The sequence below is a fragment of the Lagopus muta genome, chromosome 2, assembly GCF_023343835.1.
Source record: "Lagopus muta isolate bLagMut1 chromosome 2, bLagMut1 primary, whole genome shotgun sequence".
In the NCBI taxonomy this organism is placed as follows: Eukaryota; Metazoa; Chordata; class Aves; order Galliformes; family Phasianidae; genus Lagopus; species Lagopus muta.
The window spans coordinates 58,164,872-58,190,935 of NC_064434.1; the positions used below are offsets into that span (position 1 = coordinate 58,164,872).

The 26,064-nt window shown below is 43.5% G+C and overlaps 1 protein-coding gene across 4 annotated transcripts in view; it reads left to right on the plus strand.

Annotated features, from left to right (window-relative positions):
• Positions 1–26,064, plus strand: part of PHACTR2 (phosphatase and actin regulator 2) — a 125,879-nt gene that overhangs the window by 43,567 nt on the left and 56,248 nt on the right. Inside the window, exon 1 of one of the 4 annotated variants that reach the window (XM_048937205.1) lies at positions 6,122–6,252. The exons of the other annotated variants lie outside the window; for them this stretch is intronic. Within the exon in view, the coding sequence (XP_048793162.1) occupies positions 6,210–6,252 (43 nt within the window). The 5' untranslated portion in view covers positions 6,122–6,209. Of the gene's footprint in view, positions 1–6,121; positions 6,253–26,064 lie in introns of those variants that run through there. 4 annotated transcript variants of the gene reach the window in all.

Consider the following 26,064-nt stretch of genomic DNA (forward strand, 5'->3'; position numbering starts at 1 on the left):
TAGCCAGGGCCAGGTTACATGCCTTGTGGCAGCTGAAGTAAGCAGACAGACAGCAGCCAGCAGAGTTTGCCAGTAAGGAAATGCAGCTGAGCACCATACCTCCTCATTGCTTCTGTAGCCTGCCAGACACCCCTGAGTAAGTGAGGTTGAGACAGAGATTTAAGAATTTTTGTTCTGAATATCATCTGGGTGGCCCAGCCTGTGCTGGGGAGCAGATCTGTCCCCAGATCTGACACAAGCTGGCAGTGCTTTCAGCACTTCTCCCCACAGCACTCCTGATGAAATGCAGAAATCTGACCTTGAGGATAATAGTACTTCCTTTGGACCGGTGTGGGGTGCTCAAACGCCGCAACAAAATACACTGTATGAGTGCTGCACATGGAAAGTAGATATGAGTTCAGTATTTGCAAAGTGGGAATAGTAAGCCCTGACTTGCAGAAGACCATTCAGGGAAGATCCCAGCCCTGGAAAGGCGAACAGCCCTGCTGCTGGCCTGCTAGCCACTGATGAATTAAGCATAAAGCGTCATGCTGTGCAAAGTGGACCAGGCACAGGGAGATGTCTGACATATATTTTGAGGTGTATTTAATATTGCAGCGCTTCCGGATTCCACTAATATGCTAGGGATTTTGGCATCAAATCAATGTTTGCATCAGTACCATGTGTCTCTGGAACAGAAGTGCTTACTTTAGAGCTGGCTATGAAAATAGTTTCCATTATAACCCCTTGTTTTCACGTGCTTCTTATAATTATTTTTTTTTTTAAATCCTGTTTTGAGTCAAAAATTTCCATTCTGCATCTTTGCCAAAAGGTGAAGTTTCTCCCACTCTTTTTCTTAAGCTCGGAGGAAGAATCCTTCAGATGTTTTTGAGTCATGGGAGAGTGGAAAAAAAATACATTTTCCCTGTAGGGGAAAAAAAGAATCATATTTTTTGTAGTAGTAGAAAAAAGGGGGAAATGAAACCGAAGGCTGAAAGTTGTATTTTTGGCCTAGAAATGTCTGAAGTAAACTAGCATTGTAGGGAATGACTTTGATTCAACAAAGGCAGAGATTATTCCAACTCCTGGCTGTTAATCAGGCACAGGGCCAGCTTTCAAACGTTGCTGGTGTTCGGGATATTGTTTAAGATTGTGCCTTTACAGCTGCCCATTTAAAGGGAAAGAGCTGGTCCCCTGTGGTCTCTTGCCCTTCAGGGCTAATTATAATCCAGCAACACGTTTAAATTCATTTCAAAATCTCATTGAATTAAGTGGAATGAAGGAAACTATTGTGCCAAACACTCAGCTTTTCTGAAAATAATTTTTTTCTCAATTGTCACTGAAGCCAGTAAGAGCAAGTAGAGGTGTTGAAGGCATGAAAGAAAGATAGGTGTGTAATAGCCATGCTGATCAGTGATCCTCCAGTCCTCCACTGCTTTCTGTTCCTGTTTTTCCTGCTGGGAGCTGTAGCTGATGCACTATCGATAAAACCTATTCCTTATGTTCCATTAAACACACTGCGTGAGCCCAACCAATAGCCTGATGGTACTGTTGTGGCCTTCAGTTTTGCATTTTATTTTTTAGTTTGCAACTTTTAACTATGCAGCCTGAATATTACATTAAATTGTTCACTTTCTGTCATTCAAAATTTGCTCTATATGTATGTGTGTTTGGCAAAGACATCCCAAATGACGTGTTTATGTTGCTCCAGTGCCAAAACACAGTGATTCATTAAGAAGCTTGGAGCCATGGAGTGAGAGCTGTAGCCAGCAACCACTACACATGCTCTGAAGAACAGAAAGCTGTGTTTTCCTAAGGAGAATGGTTAGTGTGGCTGGATTGGTAGCATGGCTGACTTCTCTAGGGGGAAGAGGTACTGCTGAACAGGCTGGGGAGCACAAAAGCTCTCCTGGATAACTTGGCTTTGCTGCTGCAGCAACAGCTAGGAGGCATTAAGCACAGAGGGGAGAGGGAAAGATGCCCAAAGGAGCCTGTGCAGCTGGTGAGAGCCCTTCTTGCAGTGCTGAGGTAGTGTGCTCTTATGCTCTGCTTTGAGGAAAAGGTGGAGGAGGAGAAGCAATACCCCAGGGTAGGAAAAGACTTCCAGCTGCACGTGGGTTTTGCTTGGCCTATGCCAGATTATAGCAGGCAATGGGGGCCATCCACCCTATTTAGTGTAGCTACTGATATAAACTTGCAGTGGCCAAAGCCTCTGGAAACCTGGCAGAAAGGCGACTCTTGAGGAATTCCACAACCCAGGACAGTGTCTTAACGTCATCTCTTTCTTCTTCCCCGGTGGCTTGAACTAGGACAGGCAGAAAGCTATTTATAATTTTTAACGCGGTCCTCTTTGTCATAAATCTGGAGCCACGGGCAAAATTGATACCTGGTGATAAAGACATGCCTGACTGGAAAATTTCTGACAGTTGTTTTCTGTTTGGAAAGGGAACACTTTCCTGTGCCATCACAGCACAGTCACTGCACTGCCGAGATCAGTGCAACAGGCAGCTATGGGGACATTGGACACAACACAAATATCCATAATCATTCCCACTGTCAGTAATAAAAATGTGGAAGAATGTGTGAATTGTAGAATCTTAGAATGATTTGAGTGGAAGGGATCTTTGAGATCATCTAGTTTCAACCTCCCTGCTATAGGCAGGGACACCTCCCACTAGGCCAGGTTGCTCAGAGCCCCATCCAGCCTGGCCTTGAATGCTTCCAGGGAGGGGGCATCCACAGCCTCACTGGGCAACCTGTTCCAGATTAAAATTGAAACTAGAATCTCACGCTTAAATTATTAAATACCAGGGTGGGACCTTACAGACTTTGGACAGCATGTCATTCCATCTGTTGTTAGATCGTTCAGCTTTTTCAGGAATGTCTGGTGTAGGTTTAGGGTTGGGATGGGATCTGGTACGCCAGGTGCCCTCTGTACTTTAAGCAACGACTTCTGTAGCTTTTTTTTTTTTTTTTCTTCCCAATGTGCACAGTGCTTAGCACTTGGTAAAGGGATAAAACAAGATCTGAGCCCTGGAAAGTGCACTTTGTATTTTGTATTACTTTTCAGTAAGTTCAAATCAGAAAAAGTACAACGCTCAGTATCAGTTTAAGCAGAACCTTCAATTTGCTCATCTTTCATCATTTTGCACAGTCAGTCTAAGAAATTATCCAAAACCTGGATTATACCAGTTCTGCTGTTTCATAAGGTTTTGGACAGCTGTTAATTGTTAAAGCAGTAGATTGAAATAATATCCCAAATACAGAAATTCTATAAGTGTGTAAGTAAAAGAAGGTTTCTTCATAGGTCAGGTCTGCTGAAGTGAAACAGAGCAACTGACTCCAGATACTTTCAAGTGAATTGTTCCGTACAGCAACTCATGAGGCAATTCCTTAACATGAATAACATACACTAAAGGATACAGTGAAAGCTACAGATCAGGTGTTAAAGTTACGTGGGTAGAGCATCCCTCACCCATCGTTTAAAATCATATTGATGAAGCTATGAAGTTCCCTCTAGGCGCAGCTAGTACCATGGGTCAGAAAGTACAAAGGAGCTGTGCAGATGAGGGTGCCTCACGCACAGCCCAGGTAATAAATTATTGAACTGCTGCAGCAAGGAATTGTTTACATAACTACCACTGCCTGAAATTCACTTACAAAGTGTTTGGTGAATAATTTAGGCTAGCAAACAAGTTTGTCAGTGCATAGCCTATTTGCAGATCATTTGTGAGCAGAGAGGAAAACTGCTGGTGCCAAATTGCCACAGAGGAGCTTGCTCAGCTGTGCTCTATGTGTGATGGTGAGGAGCTGAGAGCTCAACATTCAAGGGATCACCTGCATACTGAGCAAGGTGCATCCCCTCAGATTGCTCACAAGTGAGGACCACACTGCCTGTCTCCTAGCAGCCGCACTGCTGTATGGGCAGAGCTCATCCAAGGACTCCATCACTTGTCTCAATCAGAATAGTCCTCATTTGCGTGCTAACTGTGCTGGCCTAACACTCTGAATGCTTAGCTGCCATATATATAGGCAGAACTACAAGGTTCCTCTCAGTGAGCTGCTCTGTACAGACCCCTTTCACTGGGCTGTGTGGAAGGTCTGTCTGTGGGGAATTAGGAATTGCCCGGCTGGATATTTTCTATTCTGAACTCAGTGCCATTTTCTTGCTTTGCGTTGGTAATAATCTGATCAATACTTTTTTTCCTCTTATAAAATGGAATGCTTTTGCCAGTCCTTCCTGCATTCTGAATCCTGCTACTAAATGTGGTGGCCCTTGGTTACAGCTTCACGCTTTGTGCCACAAGTTAATCTTGATAACTGAAGGAATAGTAATACAAATTCATTTTTTTTAAATGCTTCTTTACTGAACACTATCCTACATAGCTCTAGAGGTGGGACAACAGCATCCTACATATTGTAGGTTATGTACTGCTGTGGTCCATCCCAGCAGAATAAGCCCATTGAAATACAGCTGTCTTTGAAGCGTTACCGAGGGGATGGAATTTTCTCTTTGATGTGTGAGAGAGGTTAAAAGCTGTGCATTATTTCATTCTCCCTTGGGAACTATTTTGAAGTTTTACATTCGCTTCAGTGATCTCCTGCTAGCCGTTTGTACAAGAGCAGTATTTATGTTCTACAAGCATTTCTGAAGTCACGAAGATGCTATTCTTCCTCTGACTGTCCTAAAAGCCAACTACTGTGCCATTGTGGCAAGAAATTTAATGCATAGATTAAAATATTTCTATCATACTGCAGATTGAAAGTTGAATACTGAATACATGTATTTCGTTTGGGCACTCATAGAGAATGTCAGTAGGATGCCAGAATTCTATCTAGAGGCAATTGCATAAACATAGCTCTGCGTAGGAGAAATGCAATACACTGTTGCTTTCGATTTTCCAGTTTCTCTCACAGGTGACACTGGTAGATGCCTGCTCACACAGTGTTGAGGATTCAGGGTTTGTTCCCTCTCACTGGTGAGTTGTAAGCTGAATTCTTAAATTTAACAGCTAAAACAGCAGGACTGAAGCGGAAGAGTGCCATTTTTTTTCTCATTTGATGACCATTAACGACTATGAGTGGAGTAGCCTGAGATGTTCGTGTTGACCTTTAGCATCTCCAAGCAGGAGGTAAAGCAGAAAGAGATGTAATTGTTCTATAGTTCAGTGCTGTTTTTTTTTTGTATTCAACTACTACTCCCTGCCTGGGATCAAGAGAAAGTGTTTAATATCGTGCACTTTACAAAAGCTGATTAAAGGATTTATGGAGGTAGCGCTGGGTACTCCCAGCATCTTGTCCATCACAAATAAAAATCTACTTAGTAAGACCTTTAAGTGTTCTAATGCAATAGGTTGTTTCTTGTTTAAAAAATAGTATTTGGAGTAAACTACTGTAATCAGAAGCTTCATCTTCTTATTCTATGTAATATGATGCCTACAATCTGTTGATGTTATACATTAGTATTTATCTTCCCTAAACTAGAATTGAAATGGGCAGTGAGCTGCTGGCACAGGCTGCCCAGAGAAGCTGTGGTGCCCCATCCTTGGAGGTGCTCAGAACCAGGTTGGACGGGGCCTTGGAAGCCTGAGCTGCTGGGGGGGGGGGGGGGGGGGGGGGGGGGGGAACCGTGCCTGCAGCAGTGGGTTTGGGGCTGGGTGGGCTTTGAGATCCCTTCCAACTGTGGTAAAAGAATTTCCCTGGGCGAAGAATTTCCTCCTAACGCCTAACCTAATAGCTGGTAGGCACTCGGGATTTTTTTGTTTTTCCCCCAGCCAACAGTTACCTGTTTGTTCTCGGATTAAGCTCACAGCTCTACTTAGATTACAGTCATGCGCTAAGACAAACAAAAACTTCGTTGCTATCGCCGCCGTGCCGTGCAGGACCTCTCTACTTCTTCCCCAACCCAGGAGTTCACCAACAAGTCCTTTCGTGCCACTCGCCACGCACAGCACGGCTCCGTCCCGCTCCCCAGGAGGGGCCGAGCCGCGGGGCGGGGGCGAGGCGGCGCCGAGGGGCGGGAGCGGGGCTGGGCGCGGCGTCCGCGGCCGCCGGCGCTCTCCGACCGCGACCCGGCAGCATGACGGGCGGCCGCCGGCCCGCAGCCGCCCCCGGGCAGCCGGCGGGCGGCGCGGCCCCGCCGAGGAGCGCCGCGGCCCCCCGGAAGCAGCGGCGGCGGAGGTTGCGCGCCCGGCGGGCGGCGTGACGGCGGGACGCGTCCCGGCGGAGCCATGGGGCAGACCTCGGTCTCCACGCTGCCCGAGCCGGCCGGCGGTGAGTGGCGGCGAAGCGGGGCGGCCGCGCACCGCGGGGAGGGCGCCGGGGGCCCGCTGGTAAATGAGAACGTGGGGGTGAGAAGGGGGAAAGGAGGAGAGAAGAAAGAAAAAAGAAGAGAGGGGGTGTGTGGAGGGGGAAGGACCTCTGGCACTTCGCCCAGCAGCACAGTTAGTAAGCCGCCCATCTGGCTGCTTTGGCTGCAGACGTTTTTGTGTGTAAGCACTTATTTATTGGAAGTAAGTAAAGAGTATGCGAGTAGAATTTCTTGATTATTATTATTTGTCCCGTAGTTATTTGTGGATTAACTTTCTAAAAGCAGTGCAAAGCGCTCAGTGGATTGGTTTGGAGGCGCATGGGGTGAGCCGGGGCGTGTTGGTTACCGGGGAGCAGTGCGGGGGGGCTGTCCTCCCCATCCCCGCAGCCATAGGAGGAAGAGTCTGCAGTAATTCCAGGTCTGGATTAAATTAAAGCCCATTAAGGCTAGGTCTGAAGTTTCTTGCAAAAGTGACACTGCACATATCGTTCTTTGACACCTCAAATGTTGTGTGGATTTTATTTCTCTTTAATGTTAGTCATGTACTGAGCTTTATTCTTCCTTTGCCTTCTGTTAACATGGGAAAGTGCCAACGACCAAGAGGCAGAGCACCAAGCCTGTTTTTTCCCATTTCTTTTCTTTGCGCGTCCTTCAGAGCAGAGTTCAGTATTCTCACCTGTATGTTCAGAAAGCCCTGCTGTGCTGCCCATGGTACAGCCTTCTGATCACCCCATCCCACTAAAAAACACGGCTGATCTCTTCTTCTGCCACACCTCGCATGGAAGAGAAATGTGTCCATTTTCAGCCGATCTCCCCCCATGCTGAAGGTGTCACCCTGCAGTAAAGTTGTATCAAGGTAGGCGGTGGGGAAACAGCTGTGAGGAAACAGATGCACTGGCTGCAAGTGGTTGTTGGACTTCTGCGCCAAGCGTTGTCTGAGCTGTTCTGTGCACAAATGTGTGTTGAGGGTTGGGAAGGGGCCTGTATTGTGACAAATAAGAGCCCTGGGGTCTATGTTGCCTCTGCAGAGTGCAACTGGACAATAATTGGGCTGGATCCGTAGCTTTAACTAAAAGAAAAAAGTCAACTTCGAGTTCTTTCCTAACTGAAGGCAGTGTTTTCATTTGGAGCAATAAGAGGCAGTTATTTGACGGCACAAGTCGTAGTGGTGCTACACAGTGCTGCCAAACAAATGCCATCTATCACCCTTCTAAGAGCAGGGGGCCTTTGCATAGACACGGACAGAGCCTTTGGGTGGTGATGCAGAGCCATAGTCCCATGGAATCGTTAGGGTTGGATAAGACCAGTAAGATCTTCTGGTCCAACTCACTGGGGTTCCAGTTCTGTTGATGGCAACCCTTGGGACAGGCAGGGTAAGGGTGGCACAGCTCCTCAGGAGGTGCAGTTGTGTGTTTCCCTTGCCCTGCTGCACAGTATGTCCTGAACAAACATCACACAGTTTGGGTGGCCTGATCCACTCAGGTCTGAGACTGACTCCTGTCATTTCCAAGTGAGACTGATCTCCCCTTAGGCAAGGAGTCCTAAAATCTTCATTGATTTTGACATGCCGGCCAACCACAAGCCCTTTATGTCTTTGACAGCTGCTGGAGATTAGAGTTGAACGAGATCCGTGTCTTGTACACACAGGAGCTACAAATCTGTTTTAGTGCGAGGGAATCAATAGCGCATTCAGACCCCTCACAAGCCAAACGAAAGCAGCTGTGAGAAGCAACTTGCCTGTCGGCTCCATTTTTTTCCCCAAGCACACCAGCCTCCAAGAGTTGCAGCCCTGCTGTCGTGCCCTAACTGTGCCCATGCAAGGCTCAGTGGGGCTGTTTGCTGTGCACAGGAGTGGTGATACAGGTAGATCACAGCAGGGTGTTCAGCTTGGCTGATTGAGTGAAAGTGGTTTGGTGCAGAATGGTGGAATAAAAGACTTTTCCCCAAAAGAGTGATAGAATAAATACAATATGATACAATACTCAGTATGGATGCAATCCAGTGTCCTGCTTCATTTTGCTTTTTTTCTTTTCCCTCCCAGGATTTACTTTCTCTTTTTACATTACTTTCTTTATTTTACTCTTGGAAAGGAAAATATTAAACAGGCCAAGGTGCTGATGGCACTTTCCCATTGGGCTAGGAGCAAGATAGAGACCTTACTGTAAAATGCAATTTGGCAAAGCATATTCCTAGAGCCTGCTCAGAGCTCTGTGATAGGAAGAATTGTGGTTTTATGTCTCTGGCTTTCTAGGAGTATTCTGGAGAGCAGTGCTCTCTCCCCAGGGTTTGCCATCAGCTGTGTTTTGAAAAGGAGAAGGAAACAGGGCACCTCCCAAAACTGTGACGGGAAGATAGACAAAGCAGGTCTTAGCTGTTTGTGGGGAACCACTGTGCAATCCATAGCTCCTTCTGCCCCTTGGATCCAATTCTTCTGTTGTTTAGATTAGTTTTCTGAAGCTTGTTTATTTGTTATGGTCTGCAAAAGTAAACAAAGAAAAGGAATTGGCCAGTGATAGCAAGACAGCATGGATATATGGAAAAGGATGAGTTTATGCTGTCCTTGTTCATCTTCCTTCCTCTTCTGTGATTGTCCCATGCCTGGCAGGACTTGATTACGGTTCTTTGTCTTTGTTCATTGGCTGAGGGTCAGTGCATTTGGGAGCTATCAGCTATCATGCGCAAGGTTTTACTTTTCCTTTCTGATCAACAGCTTATCAAAAGATAAGAGTTGTGCACTGAACAGAGGGGTTGTTGTTGTTTGTTTTTTCCTTTTGGATTTGTAGTTGGGTAGTTCAGTACTGAGGAACAGATGAGTCCTCAAGTGAAAGTGCAATTGGTTGGCTTACTGGGAAAAAAAAAAAGACTTCTTTTTTCTAATAGTGCTGTCTCACCAGTTAGTGAAACTTATGGTAAAAACACATCTATGGGTGATGCTGCGAAGAGTTGCATCAGTGCGACGTGGAATCTGTGGAGCACAGCAGTGTGCAGAAGGGTAGGAGCAAGCTGTAAAGGGAAGATCTCAGAACCTCTTGCCCCAGTGGCATTCAGCTGGAGACAGGTTTTGGATCTCTGCACTGGTCTGCGAGAGCTGTGTACAACGTGCATAGTCCTTGGGCCTGTTTACTGTGGGGAGGGTGGGACTTCCTTTCATCTTATGCATTTTGCAGAAATAGAGCATGAATTTTCAGGCATGAATTTTCAGGCTTGAGTTCATCCTGTTACAGACCAGAAGTTCTTTTCCAGGACATGAAAATGTACTTCGACAGCACAGGAAAACCATTTCCCACCCAGCTCACCCCATGAGATGAAAGCACTCGCTCTTAGGATCCTATTGTTTGTTGACTTTGGCACTCGGTGAAACAATTATCATAGGTCAAAAGTTAACATGTTTCTCAGACTGCTCTTTTTCATCTCTCTTGGCATTATGGGATTTCCTCTTAATTGACAAGAAAAACAGCAGCTTCACCTGCATCTGTGCAGAGGAATCGTGATTGCCTTAACTGGGCAACCCTATCTTAATTCTGAAATGAAAAGGAAAACAAATGTTTGTTTCAGCATTTCCTGGTGTTGGTATGCAACTAATGGGTTATCAGTGCAGCAATTTCAGGACTTGTCCAAGAGGAGAGGTTGTTCCAGTAGAACTCTTCAGTGGTAGCTGTTTCTGAGCAATGCTGAAGGTGCTGTTCTGGAGCAAGAGCTTCTATTGCTATGGAGCTGGGAATGGAGATAGTCAGCAATAGGCTTAAATTTTTATCCTGACTAAGTTCACCGCTAATCTGAAGATGCCAGTAAGCCCTTGTGGTAATCTTTCTTAAAGGAAACAAAATGAGGTTGATTTTTCTTCTCCATCTTCTTTTCCTTTCAAAATGGAAGAATTTTGACATCATTGTACTTTACAGCAGGACATCTCAAAGCATTTATGGAAGCACTAAGCTACTCACTACACAAGTACTATCTGGTTGTTTCAGTTATTGGTGCACGTTGGGGGATGGTCAAGGTGTTCAGCCAGAATGTCAAGTCCTGTTTCATGAGAAACCCTAGATGATTTCCTCACAGTTCCAAAGGAAGTTCTTGGCAGAGATCATTGTCTTCCTTATTTTTTCCCAAGTTTACACTGATTGGGGGCTTTGAGACTGAGACGTTGTAATACTGTGCTGGGAATCCTATTCCTTTTTAGTCTCTTCTTTATGCTTTTGTGAATTGTGGAAGAGTTGTAAGTAAAGGGAAAGCTGTTTTCAGTTTCTGCAAAATTTTCCACCAGTGTGGATCATGAGACTGGGGTACTCTTCACTCATCGTACCCATGTTAGATGGAATCAGGATCTAATCATGAGCATATTAAATGAATCACTATATATAGGGACTTTGCAGATTTTAAAAACGTGATGTTTGTGGAATGCATTTTAGCCTTGTTAGGTGCTGCTATATACTCTGTGATCCATCCAGAGCAAAATTCTGCCCCAATTGCTAGTGCAGTTGGTGCCACTTGATCAGGCTGAGCTCCTCAGCTGCAGCAGGAACTCATTCAGCCTGAGCCTTTATCAGGGGCATGCAGGGAGCAGGGGTCTCATGAGGACATGGAGGAGCAGCCACAGCATGGGGACTGCATGAAGGTACTGCACTGTATGAAAATAAAAGGCCAGTGCTCAGCAGATCCCAGAGCAGTGTATCACCCCTCCTCGCTCGAAGGCTATGTCAAGGATGACGAACTCTTCGTGTTTTGCTGCCAGGATGTGTGACCTTTCACGTCAGGCCTGCTGGCTGAGATGCCTCCATGCACTGGTGTTTGGTAGTCACTAATCACCTGTTCGCAGTGTTAATCATCACCTTCCTCCTCTGCATTGAGGAAAGTGAGAACAGACTCCAAGAAGCTCAGTGCTGGCCAGGCTGTAAAGCCTAGCAAGCTGGCAGGGCTTGTGTGGAGCCATGTTATCCAGTGACCACCCTGATACTTCCCTCAGAAGCTCACAGGAGCTCTCGTTTCCTCCGAGTCTCCAGCGCTAAGGCGTGCTGAAAGCTGATCCGCCTCTGTTGGATCTCAGCCGCCCCTTGGATCAGTTGTCCTTCTGTCCTAGATCCTCAGCCTCAGCTTGCTCACTACTCTGGGATAATAATGCCTTGTTCTTAGATGGCCCTTCACAGGTTTCAGAGCTCTTTCCAGCTCTCTTTGTTATATTCCTGGATTTAAATGGGAAAACTGAGGAGACAGGATAGCTTACTTGGAATCACCAAGGCACAACCAGGAGGAAAAATCTTCATCGATGCCTGGGCCATGTTACAGTCCCATCTATTAGAAGTAGAAAATGCTTGGACTTTGATTCCTTTCTTCATATTTTTGACTACTAACAGTTATTCGTAGTTCATTTTGGACACCCCTGCTTTTCTAGATTTAAAAAGTGAAGCGGTAACATAACTGAATAATTCTTGAGTCACTGCTGGGTTTGGATTTATTTTTCACTCTTGTTCTTTTAGAACACATTGGTGATGATTAAAAAAATAGAATGCGCTTAATGCTTTGAATCAATCAGTGTTGTGTTTTTTAAAAATACTTCAGCAAACAATCTGCTGCCTGAACTTATTTTTCACCCATTGTGTTTCAGTCATAATGATGGCTAGAAAAATGCTTCTGATCCACAGAAATGCCCAAACCAGGTGACATTCAGTCCCATGGAGATAAATTATTTCTGAAGTGTCCCTTTGTTGCCTTCTCTGGTTGACGTAAGTGGGATTCCTGATCCTGTTCTCTTTCTGATGGGAATGGTGACAGTGTGGTAGGGGGGTTTTCATCTGAGAGCCTGTGCAGGGCCAGTGCTAGGCATAGGGAAAAACAAAGGCAGAAGTTTCCAGTGATGCTAAAATGGCTCTGGTAACAGCAGTTGTATGCTGTCTGTACTTTTGCTTAGACAGAATCCAGTTTTGCTGGCACTGCTGATAAGCCTTTGGTCGGATCTGTTTCCAAGCCACATAATGATATTGATGATGTGTTTCGGACTAGCAATTTGTGCAGGCAGTGCAATTACCTCTGTCATCATGTGGAGACTCATTATTAGGAAATTTGATTTCAGATTTGAGTTGCTCAAAGGCTTTATACAAGAGTGCTGCTTAGGAATGAATTTGCTCTGCCCCTGACTTGGTTTTCAGGCATCTAGAAATTAAGCCTCTGTACAAAGTGCAAGTCTTATTTAACTTTGTGCTTCCTCACTGATTTAAGCAGCCACAGTGACCTGTGTAATTGGAGGGGAAAAAAAGATGGGGAAAAATAAAGATGTCATTTTGTATGGTAGTCTAGGATATGCAGTCAGGTTGCATGCAAGTAAAATGAGAAAAAATGGCTAGGCAATAACTTGCTGCCCGTTTTGTTTTGCTAAAGAGTTGCCTGAGTTGGACAATATGCTTCTATGTTTATATATCACTACAAAATAGTGATAACTTTTAGTTACCTGGCAGATCTGAATATTAATGCAGAAGCCTGTATCAGTGATACATTTATGAAAATGAAGTTTTATAGGAAAAGATATAAACAAACAACTTTTTCTATTTACTCTGATTCCTGCCCTCGATTCCAGTGAATTTGAATGATATTTTGTTGAGTGGAATTAGCCTGATACACGTATCCTAACATTTGATGCTGTCAGGAAAGCCAATTCTGTTCCCAGAGCTCAACCTGCATCCCCCACCCCTGAGAACATGCTCTTTCATTAGTGTTACAACGTCTTTGCTCTGACCAGCCACCCAAAGCATCAGTGAATGGTGCAGGCAGATTATCCCTGATTCAGTATTTTACTTAATCATTCTTGTGTTTTCTGGATGCTTTAATGCGTTGCCCAGTAAAAGTCCAAGAATGCTGCAGAAACCTTACAAGTTGGTTGGGCTTTTAAGCTTTTTACAAACAAATCACACTTCTTAGATTTTGAAAATAATTTCTTACAAATACAGGCAATCTCTAGTATTTATTGATTAAAGCTAAATAGACATTTTGCACAATTGGAATAACTGTTATAGACCATGAAGCTTGATCTGTGACCATATTACTTGTAAGACCTACAGTCACAGAGGGCCTCTTTTTCTGGCTTAAGAATTTTTCTTTAATGCTTGAGGCTTCAGCTCAGAAAATTAACTCTTGACTGGGGATCTATTGGATCTGTCACCATCGGTACAATTTGTAGGGTTTGCAACCCAGACTTTGATAGAGGGGTTATGAAATTGTTGTCATTTCACTGGATCTTTTCCACTGAACTCTTCTTGCCCTCTGCCTTCAGAGCAAGGATAGGCAACAGAAAGCGATTTGGATTCAAGCTTCTGTTTGGTAGCCACCTGATCTAAGAAAAATATCCCTTACCATGAGTGAAATTGAGTCTGGGAAGCCTGTTCTGTGTGGCAGTCTCATATCTTTGTCCTCAACAAGCTGCAGCCTCCATTGATGCATCTCAGGCACTAATATAAGCCAGTGTGTGTTGTTGCACAGATACCGAAAGGCATAGCAGTTCATGAAAGAGTCACGATGCTACAGGCCCAAGTTATGCTCTAATGTGTGCCTGGTTTATTTTTGCAGGCACTGTAGGGAGTAAGAAGCCTGTGATATTTATTCTTAACCAATGCTTATTCACCCATGAGACTGTGGTAGAACTCAGCGTGGCTTGTGGGTCGCCAGCCTCTACTTCTTATGGATGCGTGGAGGTTTCTAATGTTTGGCAACAAACAAGTGACATTAACAGGTACAGTAGCATCCTGAGATAAAAACATGACGTGACTATGAATAGGGAGGGACCGTCTGCTTGGTTCTTTCATCCTTATTGCTTTCCTTGTTTATAGCCCCCAGAGATTCAACTTATCTGAAGCTTACCTGTCATAACAAGCAATATGAAGTCATCAAGGCTGAAAGCTAATCTCCTGTGGGCTCTTTTTTTTTTTTTTTTTAAACTCCTTAAATCTTGGATGAGTCGACAAAGAAATGACACTTTCATTGTGTGCTTATGAAACACGTTGATTCAATGGGATACAGTCAAATAGTTAGACTTGCGTGTTCGCTTAAAGTCATTATAAGCTGGTGGGAAATGATTTTTAGATACTGGCTGTCTTTATGAGGAAAAAAAATCACCAAACAGTTCATTGCCAAGAAATTGGGTATGTTTAAATTATACATACATAATGTGTTATAATTTATTTCATTGTTAATGACTCAAAGCTGGCTGTGTGTTTCCTGTCCTGTAAATGCATTCAATGTGTCTGAAGATTACTGGTTTGTTTCTTTCAGTTTGGTAGATTTATTGCCTTTCTGAGTGGAAGGAAATGTTGGTTTTGGCACAGATGCTTAGAATATTCTTGTTCTGAAAACGTGAAGTAGTGTTCCAGTACACTGCTGATCTGGCCTCTTTTATGTTGATACAAAGAAGGGAGTAGTGGTTTTGTTGTCCTGTGTGTTATATGATCATGCATGGTTCTCCTCTTCTGATTAATTTTTCAAGTGTTTCATAAAAAGAATGAAAATGTTAGCATCAATAATCAGTATTAAAAATCCACATGATTTAAAACAGCTTCACTAATTGTGGAGTAGTGCTTAAGTACTCAAAGTGAAAAGTTTTGGAAGGCTGATTCAATCTTCTAAGAGAATACCAGACTTCATTACTTGAGAAGAAAATGCTATTGTTGTTTCTTGCTCGTGTATTGCCACTTTTGACACACAGTGTGAAAGAAACACATAAGGTCTGATGGTGAGACATGAAAGAGGCTGTGTGAGTGAACAATAATATGGATGACTTGAAAGCTGTGGATAAAGCCAAGTTGTCGGGAGCTGGACAAGCACCAAGGAGAAATGAAAAATGATCTGTGCTTTAGTTGGAAAGGAAAGTTGTAGAGAGTAGCAAAACATGAGCCAATGGGAAAAGAGAGAGATGTTAACTACAAAGTGTTGCAGAAACTACATGACCATGGTGCTTGGCTTTTAAAGCATTTTGTTCAACAGCACCATTATGTTTACTGTATGATGAACATGATTCTGAAGAGAGGACAAAAGTTTTTGTTGGAAAAGTCTGGGGGAATTCAGAGATGTGAGACTGAAAAAACATCCTGAGTACTTACAGCAACACCTCTGCCTTAACTCCCCTTTAGTAGTGTTCCTCCTGCTGTTTTGGTTTTACCATTTCTGCTAGAGGTAAGCGAGGAGAAGAGAAGGAGGGCAAACTTCCGTAAGAACCAAGAAGACAGGGCAAACAGTTTACTTCTGAAACATTTGATATACCTGGTAGACTGGTAGCTTAGTATGAAATGTGTAATTAAAATTGGCATGTGGGGAAAAGTATCCAATATCAGTATTGAATCTGTAGGATCATACCATAAGAAGGTAGGGGAAAAAAAAAAATTGAAAATTGCTAGGCTCTTAAAAAGCAAGGTGTTGTTCACAGCATCTACCCCCAGGTGCTTACCATCCCTTAGCCCAAGGTTCTCCCTGCTCAGCCCAGGCCAGCAAGCACTTCCCAGGCTGTGAAAGTGGGGCTTGCTGAAACCTTACCTTAAGGTGACGTAAGCTTTTCTGCTGATGTAGCCCCAAATTCGGGTAGGGATCACACAGCATATGATAACATGGAGGAATGAAGGTCGCAGCTCATCACCCTGGCCTGGACTAGGAAGATTTGCATCTCACAACTCTAAAGTCTTATGTGAGAATTAATCAGTCCTGAAAATGGCTTCTGTGGGAATTAAATATTGCCATCCCCTCTTCTTGCTACAATTGGAGCTTGCAAGACCTGCTGAACTGAAAGCCATAGATTAAATAACTAAGTGAGAAGAACTGGACAAAGCCAGGCCTTGGATTTTTGTATTCCCATCTTTCAGCCAGCTGTCCTCATAGAGAAAACATATCTCCCTGTTGTGCAGCCTGCAGTACATCCAGGGTTTGCTTAACCGCAAAAGGAAAACACTGCAAGGAACATCCCTACAGGATGAGAAGAACCAAAAATTAGTCCTTCATTAAGCGAGTTCGTGGTGATGGAAGACTACATCTGGAGATAAGTAGTGAGTTAACCCTGTGTTGTGGTTGATTGTCCCTTTAGTCTGTCAGAGGGAGCAAACTCGTCTCTCCTCCCACATCTCTGTTACTCTGTCTGTGGTTTAACAGATAATATAATTACATCGTGACAGCCCCTGGATGGAAGTGCTGCTGTTTAGCATAATTGGCAACCTGTTTTTTTTTTCTGAGGGATATGTACCAGCAGGGCAGAACTGAGCCTCCCTGACTTTTCAGGGTGTCTGATGGCACAGGTCAGGGTGTTTTTTTAACCCTGAAGAACTGACACACCCTCTGTATCTGTGGGGCCAGAAGTCTCATTGCTATGTTCTAATTTTTTTTTTTCCACTCTCTCTTTATGCAGTAAATTCCACATAGGGTGAGGAGTGAGTGGAGGAACAACAGAGGAGGCAGAGCTAATTAAATCATCCATTTCTTAAATAAATACCAGGCAGTTCAGTCTCATACAGAATAAATGAATAAATACCAGCATGTAGTCTATGCTTTATTGGTTTAAGCAGTTCTTGCATGCCTGGATGTCAATGCAAGGAAAGCTTGCAAATCTAGAGAGGTTTATTTTGTCTTATTCAATTTCTTTATAAATCAATCTGTGCTTCATCCATTCTGGGCAGGTTTATTTTTTATGTGTGGGCAGCAAAATCTTAAGACAAACAAAAAGACATTGTTCTTTGGCGTATGAAGAAGTAGTAAGGCATGTTTTTGTGGTGAGAGAGAAGGGAAGTTAGGATAGTGCTGGGACAGTGCACCTGATGACCCTTCCCTAAGAGACAGCAAAGTCTTTTACAAGGATGTCCAGCAACCTCTTCTAGCCAGTAGGTTCCTGTGAAGTTGTGTGAGAGAGCCGGTCGTTAGCTCATCTCAACACAACTATGGATGGTGTTGTACTGATGGTGGGGTTTTGTTGCTTTTTGTTTTGTTTTGTTTTTTTCCTGACATACTGACAGGAACTTTCCTTCTCTAACCCAGGGTTTGTGGCTGGAGTCCCACAGAGAGAGAGATACACAAGTGTACAGTCACAAGTATTTGTTAAAGCTTTTAGTATTGGATTATGATCCTTATATTCTTGCTGTAAATTTTTGTAGCACAACTTACAAGACAACTGTTATATTTTTCAAAAGATTCCTTATGGGCTACCAGTTAAGATGGAAGCACAAGTGCTTTGGCAGCAATCTCTGGGTTTAGACATAAAGAACCTTTTGCGGTTGAGGAACTGGGACACGAGAGAGGCTGAGGCTGAGCAGCACTCCTCTGTGGTTGGATATCATAGGCTTAGGATGAGAGTCCTTTCAACAGCAGGGATTTGCTCAGGTCTCCCCAGCTCCAGGTAGGTGCCATAAGCTGTGCCCTAGGAGGTAAATGGGATCTTTCAGTTTGGTGGGCACAGGTCTCTGTTTCACCCAGTGCTGTTTTCTCAAGCTGCCTTTCACAAACATGAACCTGGAAAGTTTTGTTTTATTTTTAAGTGAGAAATTTTAGAGAGCCATTTCCTGGTGACTTGCTATTCATATAAATATGAAATATAAGATTTGCCAAGAAACTTCTAGTTACATCATGCATACCTCTGCTGCTCAAGTTTAATATATTATTTTTAATTTTAGACAGGAGTATTAAAATAAAGCCAGTTAATAACTGGTTTTAATTTCATTTTATTCCTTCTAGAACAATGCTTTTCCAGCTGTTTTTTGTTTTGTTTTGTTGTTCCCCCCTGGTGGTGGTTCCCCCCTGGTGTTTTCTGATGGAGGCAGGTTGCTGCTGGAGGAGCCTCAGGTGAGGCTGTGCAGTGCAGTCAGGTAGCAGAGAGTGCTGGGGAGCCACAGCTGGAACAACCCTGGAGTAAGACCCCAGAGCAAATACCACCAGAGAAACTTGGCATTTGCCTGTCTCTCTGTGGGAGAATCTGTCCATGGAGTTATTTGCTTATTAAATTAATGATTAAATGGCTTGCTCTCTCTCTGGTGCTGTCCACAAGCTGCTCAATCTATCGCATGAAAGCCCACCATGAGGAACAGTCTGAGCAGGCAGGAACTGAGGGTGGCTGTTCCTGAAGTATTCCTATGGGCTTTCTAAGAGATGGCTCTCTTTCCCAGGGACTGCTGGAGACAGACGTGTGCTCTATCACAGAATGTTCCCTCTCTAGGAAAACATTTGGTAGTAGTTTAAAAAAGAAAACTTTACAGAGATTAAGTAAAGCCAAAGTGAATTTGTTGAACCCTGATGCTGTACATACTTTACTTAAGACAATATTGAATTTCCAATCATGATTTGAGCTGCTAGAAATAGTTGCCAAGCCTTCCAGTGATATTTGGGCTCTTTTCACCTCTCTTTTTTCCTAATCAGACACTTCCTTTTAACACACAACTAAATATAGGTGCTTGTGTTCTTTTCATCTGCATGAATGTGAACATGGTGCTCACAAAGTGGGAAAATGCAGCCTTTGTCCTCAGCTCCAAATAATGTTTTTACTGCCTACCCTTTTGATGCGGAATTGCCTCTGAGGTACTGCTCTTAAGTGTTACACTTACTCAGTTTGTTTTAGGTGTGTTACATCTCAACTGTGATTGGGTTAGTCATTAGAAAAGTACTCTTCCCCTGAGGAGGGGGGATTGGCTCTTCCCTGCCAATCACTTTATAATAACAACGGTAATATCAGCTGCAGTTCTTACATACTCAAGAATTTCAGTCATCTCCTAGCCCAGGACCAGAACACGTTGCTTCTCTCTGCTTCCAAATTGTGAAACCACAATGCACTGTAATTTTTAAATGTTTGGGCAGCTCTAGGTTTGCTCCTAACATCAACAAAAGTGTGACCGTGAATGATGCTGAAATTGAATTATTCATGTTTGTAGCTGATTTTAAGTTGATATTTATATCGCTTGCATTGGTCATGATGTTTCTGGCATTTTTTTCCAAGATACCACAGAATTGACTATTCATGTTCACAGCAGTGACATACATCAGTGGAGCTGGGTGCTCATAGTTACTTCATGTCAGGCAAATGCATCACTTACAGCATGTTTGGCACTCATAACAATGATGCATGCTGAAGCTGAGTGCTAAATGAACATTGTTACGTGCTGGGATGGTGTAGCATGAGCATGCATTGGTAGGGAGAAGATGGGGTCTTGTGTTTTATAGTTGCTTTGAAGCTCGAGGGATGCTCACCCACTTCCAGCTAAAATAATTCAGTTTAAACTGCTTCATAAGAGTTCACATTGATACTTTCTTTTAGCGTGTGGATTACAAAAATATATTCTATGATTGTTGTTCAATGCCAGTAAGATTGAGAGCATGTCCTTTTCTAAATATGTTATGTATATATATATAAATATATTTGTATTTAAAATAAATAAATAAATCAGATATCTAGCAATCGGCATGATTTTAAAATTATTTGAAACACCAGCTGAGCTGGTGGCAATGAAAAATCAGAAATCTGAAAGCTCTTTCGTTGATGCAAGAAAGATCTCCATTGTTTGTTTGTACAGCTCTTGTCACAAAGAGGTCCTGATCTGTGACTACACCTCTAAAGCACCATGATAATACAAATCATTTGTTCTTAATGGAGAGCGGAGCAGAAATAGTGACCAGAAATACAGCATGAAACATGGAAAGGGGGAGTTGAAGATATCAGTTATGTATTAGCTGTGTTTATGGTGCTTTTAGTGTCATTGTTTTCCCCTAGGGGATAATGAAAAATTCTGCTGGAAAAGCTGAATGTGTTCTCAGCGTCTTCTCTGGTGACAGGACAGCTTCTCACCACCCACAGCTTCACTGAGCCACAGGACCCCCTTGTCCATTTGGTCAGGGTCCTTCAGGAATAAAGACCTACGAAGGGTACGTGGGCTGCTTTCAGACAGCTCCCCTGTCCAGGCCCAGCACGCAGGGCACCTTCCATAAATGCTGATTCAATTTAAAAAAAAAAAAAGTCTAAAATGTATACAAGTACGTACTTCAGATCTAGTTAAAGATGGTACTGTAATTGTAGTGAGCTTTTCTGTAGTAATTTATGATGCTGCCAGTTTGCTTGATGGAATTACTGTCTTCATGGTATAAGAAAGGAAACATGCTGGTTTTTTTAAAGTATAACTAAATCCCATTGCAAACTGTGTATGGACATATCCTTTTACATGAACCCGCCCCTAAGCATCAGAATTTAAACTGGTAAAGGGTGAGCAGCTGAGCTGACAAATATGTCAGCTTGTGTCTGATTTTCCCCACTCTGTCCCTAATAAGGAACAAGATACAGGGAATAAAACAGCTGTGTGGTGAAGCGTGAGGAGAGCAATGAAACATGATGCTGGATAAAAGTCAGCTGCAGTTTGGTGACTCCCATTTCCTCACAGCAAATGAGATAACTTCTTACTTACTAGGATCCTAGCATTACTCGTACAGAAAAATATGAACAGTTTTCACGTGCCGTGGCTTTAGAATTGACAAATTGGCATTTTGACTGAGAGGAACTGTTTAATAGTTAGTACTTTCTTGTGAGTGTGCATGAATTGTATTATTACTCTTTATCCAAGCTGGTATCTAGCAACAAAGACAAATATTTTAAAGGCAGCTAAAAAAATAAAATAAATATGGTTTTCTCTACAAAGACTTCAGGTCTAATAGCTTGCATAAACACTTATAATGACAGCAACATTCAGAAATTCGCTAGCTGGATTTAAAAGTGCCCTTGACCTCTGCTGTGGGGGTTTGGAGGCCAGCTGGGTCACAACAAGAAACTGTTTGCTTCAGGTTTGACTCATGTGTTTGGACAAGTGCAATATGCTGTTCCTTTACTAGAGAAAAGATGTTGAAGTGGTGCCAGTATGAAGGAAAATATCGCCTTTAAAAGGCAGCACAGTGAGTTCTGGGCTGCATGTAGGGGATTTAATTACATGACTGACCAAATTTCTCCTTGGCATTTTTTGTATGTGAATGCTCTGATAATTGTAGGTCAAGAGCTCCTTATTGTTTTACTCAAACGTGAGGAAGTGTTGGCCTGGGAGCCCCCAGAACCAAACCTGCTCTCAGAATTATAAACATCATAATCGTGGAAGATTTTGTTGAAGACATACAATAATGGGAAACCCACATGTGTAACTTTCTTGCGTAATTGTTTTTGGCAAGTATGTTGGATGGTCAGGAATGAGTTGGGATGGGATAGGCAGGGGAGTATAGCGGTATAACACCTACTGTGTGACCTGGTGTAGGGAACCTGCTTTGGCAGGGGGGTTGGACTCGATGATCTCTGGAGGTCCTTTCCAAACCCTGTGATTCTGGGATTCAGTGATAACCTCCTTTCCAGCTTCCTTCACACAGAAAGGGGAAATAGCTAACAGTGTTAGTTCTCCAGGTGCAAGAGCCTTTGATGTGATGTAGGGGTCAGGATGTCCTGCTGTGAGGAGGAGTTCTCATCTGTGTGAGACCTTTAGCCCACAGGCAGCAGGCTCAGGCGCTGCCTTCCTGGTAAAACTCTCCCATCCCCCCTAGACTTGTTCCTATTCTTTCCTGTCCCCTCCCATTTGTTCCTGTTCTAGGCATACCACCCACCACAGTCTAGTCAGCAAACTTTTTGCTGCACCATTTTTTAATGTAGTAAGGAACTGATTTGGTTTTAAAATCCCTCACAAGAAGGTAGCTTTTTTTTTCTGCAGGCTCAGTTCAGTGATAAAGTGCAGCCTCACAAATAGTGACCAGCAGAGCAAACCAAGATGCTGTGAAAACAGGAGAGGAGATGACTGAGTGTGCAGCACCTCTCTAAAGCCATATGGAGATGCATCCCACTGCTGGTTGCACCAAGACGAGCAGCACAGCTCTTCAGCTGTGAGGAAACATCTCTGTCTGTCCAGGTGCACTGAGAGGATGGTGGAAAGGCACCATGTGAGCCACAGAGCCTGCACAGCAGGGCAGGTGGGTGTTGAGCAGCCTAAATCCTCACCCAGGGTGATGTCAGCCTGCAGGTGGAGCAGCCAATTAGCCCTGAAGTGGCCCCAAGCCTGCGGTTGCTTAGGTATGAAAAGAGTGAAGCCAGAAAGAGCCTTCCAGGAAAAGCCCAGAGTAGCTTTGGCTGTGTTTTTCCCATTTTGCTGGGTTTTTAACTTGGCTTTGGCAGTGAGTTGTTCAGGCCATCTGATGGTGTGCTGATTTCCTCTGCAGGCTCCTGAGAGGGGTCACAGTTAAATAACCAAGCCTGCAGCCTGAGGAAACAGGGACTGCCCAGCAAAACTCGCACTAGGCTACGAGGCTGTCCCTTGCTTGTTTCAGTTTTTCCTATAACAAATTCCCACCAACTGTATTTCTCATGAAGTTTCTGGGATGTCTGGGGATGGGACTTTCTGGTTCAGCAGTGGTGTAGCATACCTGTTAGATCTTCCATCTTGCTGGGGATGAAGTGGCACCGGAGAGCAGCAGGAATGCGGCCTGCCTCTGCTGTCCTGATACTCAGAGATTTCTGATCAGATGGGTGGTAAAGAGCTCCTGGGCGCTCAGGGGGATAGGGAGCAGCTCAAAGCAACGCAGAAGAGTGACAATGGGGTCAGAGGCTTCCATGGGACACACTTCGCCTGCTTTTATCTCAGCTTCAGTAGAACATATGCATTAATTACTGCAAAAAATGTTCTTATTTTTATTCCTGTTTAGTATACAGAGGAGAAAGGGCCACATGCTCACTTCAGATCATTTTCTAGTAGCCAGTATCTGCTGGGAGGTGTTGTCAATTGTCTGGCTAAAGATACCTGTTGTAAACTCATAAGAGATACTTTTGTCCCCTGTATTAAGACTGTACCCAGAAAAGTCAATCTGTAAGGAAGTATCTCCAGTTCGGCACTTCTGGTTTTCAGAAGTGATGAGTTGAAAATACCATTATGGGATTTAATAAGATGAGTACATGAGGTGTACCTTGAGGCTAGGTTACAGAATCATCCAAAAATATCATTTTAAACTATTAATAGAAATCTATACTACTGTACTTCAGGACATGAACGGGTAAATTGCCCTGATGCAGAAAGCATTAATTTTCAATCCTCAGCAGTTTGGTTGCTCTTTCACACACACTGCTTTTTCATTGTTTTCTTTTTTCCTCTCACATCTCTATTTCTGCACCTGAGCTTTTCCTCGTTTCTATGGAAAAGTTGCTAGGATCCAGAATGTGACCCTTAACCCCGTTTTTCGTATATCTGGAAGATGTAACTGTCTGGAAAATTCCCATTTACTTCTTTCCACTGAAGTACTGGGGTTGAAGAGAGAGGAATAAACAGCCTGCCTTAAACTGATGATCCCTTTTCTTCTGGTCAGAGCCACCCATGTTCTGGTCAGCAAGGAGGTATCGAGGCCGTTGCGGCCAGATCACTTTCAGACTTGTATAATGGAATTGCTGAGGATTTGTTTATTCCTTTCTGGGAAAGCTGCAGGGATGGAAATTAAACACTGGGCTGGAGATCAAGAGGTGGTGCGGATGTTCTGATAAGGGCTACATGATGCCAAAATATAAATACTGAAGTTGCAAACGTGTTGGTGGGCATATTACAAGCCTTATGTTTATTCATTCCTTAAGCAAACCCTTTGTGCATTTTGACATGTGAAACAGGTGAAAGCAGGGAAAGTGTGATTATAGAGGTATAACAGCTTTGTTAATGTGTCCCAGAACCACCCACCACTAGATCACTTGCCCTTGTAGATGTGGTAGGAGGCTCTCACAGACACATGAAAAGGGCAGTTTACTTGGCCTAGTCCAGCTGCGTTGCCTGTGGAATTTCTGTTGCCTCTATACAGTGCACATTTTATTTATCTGTTTTTTTTTTGTTTTTTTTTTTTTCTCAGTAGAATTAACTCCATGGAAATGAAAGCCGTACTGAGAAGTAACTCCAAAGTTGCATGTTACAAACACTTCATCTGCATTTAGGTTGCTGTAGTTACCTGTGTCAACTAAATGTGATAGCTTGTGAATTAACACAACCAGCAACAATTAAGATGTGGCTGTTGTAACCAAGTAAGCAAACAGTAAAAAAAAAAAGAGCAATGCTTAAGGTAACTCTAAGGCAAAGAGGTGCTTTGTAGTTTACCCTAGTGTAGTTAGAACAGAAATCCTGCCAGGGCGAGAAACTGAAGCAGCAAATGTGCCTTAAGTCCTATTTTAACACTGCCTTTTTCCTCTTTCCTGTGTAAGGCAATGGAAAGCCAAGCTGAAGTCCCCTGCTTGCCTGCTGGAAAGCTGTTACTTGTGTGAGGAGTTCCTGCCCAAAAGACAGACAGCTGAACAAGCTCTCCCATGCTCTAAGCAAATCAATCCCAAGTGTACAACTGAGAGAGAGAGAGCTTGAATAAATGCATGTTGGAGTCAGCATCATTGCTGAAGTCTGAAATGTGTGACTTGGCTCATGTTCCTCTTCTGTGCACAGCAACTGTGCTCTGGGTGGCAGGGTGTTCCTCTTCCATGCTAACATGCTGTTCTCCAAAGGCTTTAGAAAATGTTTGTGCATGGTTAATGTGGTGCTGGCTGTAAAGGAGAAAAGAGCCATGCAGAGTTTGCAGCAGACCTAACTTAGCATAGGATTTCCTGGCTTGTTTTTTCCTGCAGCACAGAGCTAACATGTTGAAGCCTTGGGTATGCATCATGTTGTTTTGGGGGGAACATAGTCTCCTGTCCATTGTAAGTACCTGTGTAGCAGTGTCTGTGCTTTATGCAGAGGCTAGGCAGGGCATTCTCACCAAAGGGGGAAACAGAATATTGCCTCTAGTCTACAGATGTAATAGCTGGATTTCCTGCCCCACACTGTGCTCAGCTTTCTGCAACAAGGCAACGTTTTGCCTGTGGTGAGATGGGAGTTATGTGGTTCAGTCTTATAGTGGTTCAACTTTCTGAGCTTCAGCACTGCTGGTTCACATATGGCTCCATCAACCCAAAAAGTGCATTTACTCTCATAGAAACCTGGGGGCATTCAGGCTGCCCCTGAATGGCTGATCCCTGAAGGGATCCCCAGATGGATCCGCTCACTACCCACATTGGCTGCTTTCAGGCAGCAACCCGAACCCATCTGAAGTAGCCACTGCCCACCCTGTTTAGCTCATTGCCAGCAGGAGGCCCAATTAACATTTTGCAACATTGGCAGTTCCATATGGAAATTACCATTCAGCCGCCTACATTTGAACTTCAGCTTTTTCCTTTCATTTAATTAAAACACAATCAAGTCAATTAGCTCATGACAGAGATTCCCCAGAGTTAAACTCCAGATGTATGGCTAGGCAAAAGCATTCGGATGCCAACTCATTGTGCTGCTCTGAGGTAGATTATAGCTCTCCAATTTGTCAGTTTATCCACTGGGGATTAGTTGCATTTTCTTCCTTCCAAGTAGAAAGCAAGAAGGGAGAGAGGAAAAAGACCTGTCTTTCCATCTGGTTTTGGTCAAGAAAAATTGTTATAACATTACAGAATTTGGGAGATTTATTGAAAATGACATTGATTGTGTCAGAATGACTTCTGTTTTTTAATGACCATGTCAAACATTTTACCATGCAGTGTCTTGCTTTTTTTTCCAGTAAGCAGTGGGAATAAGCGGCTTACCATACTCTATAGCAAGTCGATGAGTTATTGTTCTTGTCACTAAATTGGGATAATATGCAGCTGCACAAACATGTTGATTTTGCTGGCATAAGAACCATGACTTCAAACTCTGTTCCCTTTGGCAAGACTGTATAGAAAATCATAACACTGTCAAAAAGAGGTTTTGAGGTCTCAATAAACCAAGATGACTTTTGCAGCACACTCC